Source organism: Sapajus apella, unplaced genomic scaffold, assembly GCF_009761245.1.
Source record: "Sapajus apella isolate SASKATOON/1434 unplaced genomic scaffold, GSC_monkey_1.0 scaffold15, whole genome shotgun sequence".
NCBI classification, from domain to species: Eukaryota; Metazoa; Chordata; class Mammalia; order Primates; family Cebidae; genus Sapajus; species Sapajus apella.
Window position 1 is genome coordinate 18,600,168 of NW_022436955.1, and position 8,186 is coordinate 18,608,353.

General features: G+C 60.4%; 1 protein-coding gene across 3 annotated transcripts in view; it reads right to left on the reverse strand.

Annotated features, from left to right (window-relative positions):
* The window catches only part of BCAR1 (BCAR1 scaffold protein, Cas family member), a 34,694-nt gene extending 28,247 nt beyond the window's left edge, over nucleotides 1-6,447 (reverse strand). Inside the window, exons 1-2 of one of the 3 annotated variants that reach the window (XM_032284469.1) lie at nucleotides 3,890-4,035; nucleotides 2,541-2,544 (exon numbers count right to left, since the gene is read on the reverse strand). In XM_032284469.1, coding sequence (XP_032140360.1) covers nucleotides 2,541-2,544; nucleotides 3,890-4,035 — 150 coding nt within the window. Of the gene's footprint in view, nucleotides 1-2,540; nucleotides 2,545-3,889; nucleotides 4,036-5,335; nucleotides 5,889-6,249 lie in introns of those variants that run through there. The other 2 variants (XM_032284468.1, XM_032284465.1) reach the window with 2 other exon arrangements.
* Nucleotides 6,448-8,186: the final 1,739 nt, after the last annotated feature.

The following is an 8,186-nucleotide window of genomic DNA, read 5'->3' on the forward strand; positions in this document are numbered from 1 at the left end:
CATTGCATTGCTATCCCCTAGGTGACACACAAGCCTTCTCTCTAAAAAAAAAAAAAAAAAAAAGAAAAGAAAAATGCCAAACCTCAAAGCGCATCTACCATGGGCTTCCAGTTGCAGAAGGTTTAAGAACAGGCTAACTTAAGCCAGGGTGATAGGACCTTGACTGTAAAGGGGATTTTGCAAACTTTCTGAGGTGATGGGGCATTTGTTATCTTGATTTGATTGATGGCTACATGAAGGTGTATATTAACGAAAACTCATCCAACCAACTGTACGTGTAACATCTGCACATTTCACAACATGTAAAATTTACCTCAATAAGAGTTTCAACCGGTAAAAAATAAAACAAAGAAAAAATATGTTGCATTACAAATACCAAAAATAGATACTGCAAGCCTAAACCCACCATGCTCCTCTTTTTGCCCTGACCATCAGGGGTTTAAAGTTAAATCTGGATGCTTACTGAGCCTAGGCTTTCTGGGATAAATCTTCCTCCTTCCCCACACATTACATAATTCTAGATCTTTTCATGATCCCAGACTATTTGTGTCTTCTACTGTAATCTGCTTCAAATCCTTCTTGGAATTCGGCAGGGCTTAAATAATAAATAAAAATTACTGAAAAACCTTCCCAGCCTCTAATCCCCCTTAGAGAAGAGATTAACTTTAGAGCCGCAACTTGTGACCATCTCACCAGGGCAAGCATCCCTTCCACGCCTCTACGAGGTCCCCAACCTGACCCCAGAACCCTTTTCCTTTTTCCTGAAGAGAGAAGGACAATGCCCAACACACAGGGACTAAGAGAGCCACAGAAACCATGGGGCTTGACCAGGATGACACACACAGGGGCCAGGAGTGAAGGTAAGCACAGAGGGGAAAGGCAGTGTGGGCCCAGAGGACCAGGGCACCAGTGGCAGAAAATGGGGAGGTCTGCAGGTACCACCCAGGCCCCCCATTCACCCTCGGGGCTGCAGGCCCCTCCTCTAAGGAGCCATGATCCCCAGGCAGGGATGGAGCCAGCCTCCCTGGGAGGCCCTGCCTGGCCGTGCTGGCCCAGCTGCTACAGACCACACCTGAGTAGAAGCCTGCCCCACTGCAGGGGCTCCCATGGACTGCAAAGTCACCTCATTCCTGGGGGCACGTGGAGCAGGGCAGGAGCTGTCTAAATGCGATGAGCCAGCTGGTGGCCCCAATGCAGGTCACTCTCTGAGTGTGGTGAGGACAAGGACCTGCCCTTCCAAGGCTCAAGAGGCCAGAGTCCTTCATGCCACGCCAGGCAGGGGAGAGGCCAGGGTCCCACCACAAAGGCCTTGGCAGAAACCACACTGACCATAAAGAAAGGGCCAAAGAAGCCTGGGGGCAGAGGCCAATCAGCCAGGTGCAGCCCAGCCTCCTCCCTACACTGGCTGCCCAGGAGTCAGGAATGGGTCTGGGCCACTGCACCAGCCAACCACGGCCTCATAAAGACAATAATCTCAACAACAGTAGCTGCTGTTACTTAATCAGCCTCGTCCTAACAGCTCTGGGTGCCCCTCGCCAAGTTCTCACAAAACCCCAGGAGCTCCGTGCTGTTAACATCCCCATGACACAGAGGAGGAAAGTGAGGCTCTCACCCAAGGCACAGAGCCAGCACTGTTCACTCTGGAGACCTTGCCCTTGACCCACCAAAACACTCTTCCCACCCGGAATCGGCCTCTCCGAGAACCCCTTTCCACCCCAAGCAAGGCTCTGAGGAGAGCGGCTGAGATGCCAGCTCTGTGAGGGGTTGCAGCCACCTGCCTGTGGGTGCTCCATGGTACCCCTGGGGTCACACCCTCAGCAGGTGGCCAAGGGCAAGCTGCAGCCAGAAGGGAGAGCGCGAGCAGGGCTGGGCAGTCATGGGTCCTGTGTGCACCGGGCTCAGGGAGCCTGACACAACCAAATCACCCCACCAACAAATGGACAGTCGCAGATGGGGCTGGGCAGGCATCCTGTGGATGACGGCGCAGACCTGGAGGTGAACAGGAATGACCTGGTAAATGAGGCGGCCAGCTGGAGATCACTTCCCACAGAGGGAGGAACAGCCGAGACAAGGCCTGGTGGCAGAAGAGGGCAAGGGAGGGGCAGGGGGGTGGCGTGAGCTGTAGACTTTGAACTTGGACATTGCTCTTCCTGCTCTCGGCTGCCCTGGCCAGCTATGAACCCCGGGGCAGACCCTCCTGGTCCCTTGGGCAGCTCTTCCACTCACACCACTGGCTGGCACAGAGCCAGTCCCAGGATTACTGCCCAAGGTTTCAACCAGATGCCATGGCTGGTCTACTCATCTCCACTGACTACTGCCGGGGCTAGACCCGCCCTGCTGCACAGCCCTGGGTGAGCTACCTGCCTCTGAGCCCAAGGTGCCTTGTCTCCAAAGGATGCAGAAAGGGTGAAGAACTCATGTTTGGGAAGCCACAGGTAGAGAGGGTCAGCTGCTGTCCACAGCTCAACAGGCTGCAACCCCCACAGGTAGAGAGGCCACGCAGGATGATGGTCATTTGATGGCTTTGGATCCCACTACACTGGGCTCCCACCCTGGCTCTACCTCTCATTGGACATGTGACCCTGAAAAGACACAGGCCCTCAAGACACATGAGCCTGTGAGGCCCTGAGCCCAGTGCACACAGGGCAGCATCCCTGAAAGGAGCCATCCCTCAGTGAAGGAGCACAGGAGGGGCTGGAGTGGCTGCGCCCACTTCACAGATGGGAAGTGAGAGGTAGAACAGACAGCAGGGAGACCTCTCTGCACCTGGAAGCGGGCTCTCACCTGGCAGGGTGGGGGTGGCCAGCACCGACCACTCCTAAACATGGATGCCCCCCAAGCCAACGCCAGCCAGAAGTCTGAGGTGGGTGGCACCGCTATTTTCCTTCCAAATGTGTCCTCTCAGCTGCGGGAAGAGGCAGGCCCAGGGCACTGAGCAGCCACGCCCAAAGGAAGACATGGTAACGCAGGGGTGTCCGGGCACCGCCTGAGCACTGCTCCAGGCCTAGAGCAGAAGACGCGGCACTGAGCAGGGAGCCGGGATGCCCTGGCGCCTTCCCGTCTGGGTCCAGGATCTCATGTGAGTCAAATGACAGGGTGACCCCCGGCATGCCCCCTTCCCCGACACTCAGGGAGTCACTTCCCATTCAGTCAGCTCACCGACCTCTCACCCTGCTTCCCCTCCCATCCCCTTCTGAAGCATCTTATAATTTCTGTGGGCCCAAGTGCCTGCGTCAGCCCCATCCAGGAAAAGACTGCCCAAATGATGGGTGTGCTTAAAACCCAGATGTGTCCCCAAGCAGCCACCACTCTGGGTTCCAAGGGTAGGGCTTGAACAGGCAGCTCCGTCTGGAAGCCTGTGCAGGGCCTCCTCGGCACATGAAAGCAGTTTTCCAAACACTTCAGGACTGTTCCAAAAATGAATTCTCCTCTTGGCCCCACCACTTCACACACTGCCCAAGGTCCCAGGAGAGAGAGCCATGGTGATCTGCCAGCCAGCCAGCCAGCCACGCAGGGGGCAGATGGCAAACACCCCCACTCACTCCCAGCAGAATTCTCATGGCTGTGACTACAAGCGAGAGGGTGGGAGTGACTCGGAGCCCATGATGGTGTGGCCAGGCTGCTGGTCCCTACGATGGTGCCTATCTGTCCAAGTCTCACCCAGCCCGCCATCCCTCTCTGGTTACAGATGAGGCCCAGTGTCAAAGAAGGCTGCTCAAAGTCCTGTAAGGCAATGGGTCAGGATGCCATCCCAGACTCCACGTCCAGAGCTTGGCTCTGACCGTGCCAACCAAACCAAATCGAACGGAGACCTCCCCATAGAGGCCTGCCCAGGCTCGGATGTGGCCAGAGTGACACTCCCTCATCACTACTGCCCTGGGACTCTGACTGTCCAGCAGGCTCAGGTGGTCCACCTTGTCCCTCTGCCCACTGCTCACAGGAGCGGGGCTGGCCAGTGCCCTGAGGCCCTGAGCCAGAGAAGTCCAGAGCTTTCAAGGAGAGCAGAGCAGAAGAGAGGAAGGTCCCGGCAGACATGCTCGTCTTTCTCAAGACAAGGCGATTATGCTCTGAACCAGAAGGGATGGCGGGGCTCACATCAGCGGAGTCTGGAAACCCTCATTTTTTCATCTGTAACTGCTGGAGGTGGGCGGGAGCAGGCTCTTTAATTCCGTAACAATGCTTTGCGCCTGGCCAGCCTCTCCTCCAGTCACCTGCACACACTCCGGGGTAGTTAATGAAGAGGTCATTTGCCAGGAAGCCCCCACTGCCTGCTTCACGGAAAGGATGGGGTCCTCCGGGTGAGGAGCAGTTCCAGAAACAAGGCCAGAGTGGGCAGGGCTCTGGGGGGACAAGCTCCTAACTCGGCAGGGAAACGATGGCTGGAGGCCACAGTTCTCCAGGTGCAGATGATGTCCTTTCCTGGCAGGACACGGGGGTGTCCGCCTCCCACCTCCCACCTCAGTCTGTCTATGTGTAAAGTGGGGGCTGTGCCTAAGGCCTGGTCACCCTGGATAGCCAGGATCACTTGCTGCCCTCCGGAGGTGAGACAGATGCTCAGAGATGCCAGAGCCCAAGTGTGGTGCCATGGCCGGGGGGATCTGCTGAAGCCAGCCTGCCTGACCAGAAAGAGGGGGTGTCGGACAGAAAAGCCCTCACGGCCAGCGGTGAGGAAGCGGCCAGTCAGGGCCCCGGAGGTTCCGCGGCGGGAGAAAAACTTCCCAGGAAAGTAAGCACATCGGCCGTGGGGGGCCGGCACGGCTCCCACCCAGCCAAGCCGTTCTGGGGGAGGGGTGGCTCCGGCGACAAGCACAGACCGTGCCCCAACCTGGCCACCCGGGGCGGTCCCGGGAGCGCCGCAGGGCAGCAATCCGAGGAGGGCCTTGAGGGCCAGCACAGGCCTCCCACCCCCTCATCTGCCCCAGCAGTCCCGGAGGGGGCTCCCGGGAGCCGCAGAGACCCCTCCCCGCTACGCCTAGCGGTCCTGGTGCGAGGTCCTGGGGGACAGCCGACCCCAGCCTGGACCAGATGTCCCGGGGATTTCCCGGGGACCAACAAAGAGCCTTCCCGACCCAGCCATCTTGGGGGGCTCCCCGAGGGGACAGCACGGACCCCAGCCCGACCCGGCTCTCCTAGGAGAGGCTGGAAAGGCGGGGGCAGAGGCTGGCTTGGGGGAGGCTCCCCCAACATGTGCGCCCTCCGCCAGGCCCGAGCAGGCCCGTGGGGCGACCCCCAGTCCGGGAGCCCCCGCGGCATCAGGCCCGCAGCGGGCGGCGCGAGGTCGCAGACAGGCGGGCTGGGGCAGCCGGCCGGGAGCCCGGGGCGGCGCGGTACTCACCGGCACGGACATTTTGGCCGCCGCCCCCGGGGCCTGGCTGGCAGCGGGGCCGGGGGGCTGGGGGCTCGGGTGCGCCCGCGCCGCTCAGAGCCCCCGCACAGGGTCCCGGCGCTCTCCGGCTCTGCGGGGTCCTGCGCGCTCCCGGCCGCCGGACCGTCCGGCCGCTCCAGCCGCGCCGCGCATGCGCCGCCCGCGCCGCCCCTCCCCCCGTCTCCGCTGCCAGGGCCGCGTTAAAGGCGAGGACCCCGGACCTCGGCCTTTTTCTGTCGGCCCAACGCGGTGGGGAGGCGCGGTCTCCTCCGCTCCTCGGCCATCCCTCGCGGGCCACCTCCAGTCGCAGCAGCTCCAGGTCTCCCGACCAGTCCTCTCCCCCCACACGCAAGTCCCCAGGAGCTGGGCGCCTGCTTTGTGGCCCTGACCGGGCTCCTAAGCCCTGGGTCCGGGCGCAGATGCGGGAGGGCTCGGCCGGCGGAAGGCGATCGCGGGGCAGCAGCGCAGGCCTCCCAGAGCCCCTCTGCCCTCCCCCAGCTGAGAGCGAGCCCCGAGACCCCCAGGGAAGAGGAGCTCCCCACTCCGCGAGACAGCCAGGCTCATCCTGGGGTCGCCCTGACAGTGACATCTGGCCTGGCTTCTAGGGAGGATCCTGTGTCCCTGTAACCCCCACTCCTGGGCCCACCCACAGCCCACCGCCCTCCCAGAGGCTGGAAGATGGGTCTTCGCGGGCCTTAGGCTTCCTTTCCCTACACTAAACACCCCCAATTTCAGCTGTTCCGCATCTGCCGTGGTGCCCACACATGGCACCTGCAGACACTGGGCACGTGCATGTGCATCCCCATCCCTCCACCCCTGCTAGGCAGGCCTTGCTGCTGCTCCGTCACATTTCATAGGCCCAGGCGCTGAGATCCCTCACCCACCCAAAGGAGGGAGCAGGGGTCGGACCCTTCTGTTCTGTCGCCTGGGGACAGTGGGTGAGCATCTAGAGCAAGTGTGGCGGGGGGCCAGAGCAGTGTCCCAGAGGCCAGCGCTGCCCACCCCAGGAAGGAAAGGCGGAGCCAGCTCCATGAGGCTGGTTGGCTACAGCCTGAGCTCTTGGGAGGATCTGGGGGCAGACTGAGAGCTCCAGCTGCCTAGGGAATCTCTGTGTGGGTGCACAAGTAGGGGGCAGGCCCTTCTGTCTGCCAGGGATGCTGTGCCAGGAGGCCACGGTCCCTGGATGGAGGAGGCAGAGCCAGGAAGGAGGCTGACCTCCCCAGCTCCCAAAAGCCCCCAGTAGCAGGTCATCTACTGAGCTTTCAGCCTTTTCCCCTAAGGAACGAGCACTCTTGATCTTTTCCCCAGAAGGGTCCCGGGAAGGATCCCAAGAGGCCAGGAGCAATGAGGGGGTATGAGGTATGGGAGACAGGGAAATTCAGGCCTGCCACAAGAGACCCAGGTCCTTGTTCTGGCAGTGATGGGGGTCCCTCACTTCTCCAGTTGAGTATGGTTGCCCCTTCACCTCTTGAGTGGGATTGCCAACTGTGCACATGAGTATCTGCAGCCCAGTGCTCAGCAAGGCATTGTTGGAGGGGCCAGGCAGGTCCACAACAAGCAGAGGGGGGCCTGGACCAACAGCTGCCACCTCCTCAAAGGGTGCTCTGTGCATGTCTGGCACGTGGCCCTGCCCGTGCCCACCCGCCCGCATCCAGCTGGCACAGAGGCTCCTGGGCTGGGAGCAGCAGCTCAGCCTGGCGCCCGGGCTCCTGGCTACATGCCCTGCTGTCTCCGATGCCCCCACCCACCACCATCCTGGCCCTCTCCCTCAATCCTTGCCCAGGCCCCATTCCCCTCCCTTGCTCCAACTGGGGGCCCACTGTTTCCGTCTCCTTTCCCATCTCCACATCTCTGGGTGCCCAGGCAGAACGGGGCAGGCAGTGGAGAAAGATCCCTTCCGCATGCCTGGGTACAGGGAAATGAGAGCCCACAGGAGGGGGCAGATGCAGCTAGACCCTCCAACCCATCTTGTCCTGCCTCCAACCGCCCCAGTGGCTGCTTAGGGCATCGCTAACTCAGTCCTTAGCAGGGGGAGAAGCACCCCTGGCTAGAATTCTCACTTACTCTGAGGCAGGGATCCTTGGGTGTGGGCCTGGGGGGCAGCCAAAGGAGCCTCACCAGGGTACTGCATGCCCTCTCCTAACACTACCAGGTGTCTGTGAAGGCGGCGGCTGCTCCTCCCTCACCCACTCCTGGCAGGCAAATGATCCCAGGATGACTCACTCCGTCCTGCAGAGAACAGCCTGTGGGGTTTCAAGGCCGGCAGTTCCAACCAGAAGTAACAGCTGGGCTGCCAGAGCAGGCACCAGTGCCCTGAGAGGGTCCTTGAGAGCTGAGTGAGGCCCTCACACCCAAGACTCTTGTTGTTCCTGTCCCTGAAGGGAATTTGGACGTGGCCGCAGAGTAAATCTGTGCAGAGACAAGCTTCACACCCAGCTCTTCCGACACCTAAACTGGTCTCTGCCCCCAGGGCCTTGCCATGTCTAGAGGGGCTCAAGGCTGGGAAGTGGCTCCTTCTCTCCCTGTACCCCCTTCAGGTGACAGGGACTTCTCTGGCAAAGGAACTCCTGCTCCTGGAGAGTATAATGATTATCACCAGGCACTGGTAATAATCTCACATCAGGCCAGTCGCAGTGGCTCACGCCTATAATCCCAGCACTTTGGGAGGCTGAGGTGGGCAGATCACCTGAGATCAGGAGTTTGGGAGCAGCCTAACATGGTAAAACCCTGTCTCTACTAAAAATACAAAAATCAGCTGGGCATGGTGCCACACGCCGGTAATCGCAGCAATCTGAGAGGCTAAGGCAGGAGAATTGCTTGA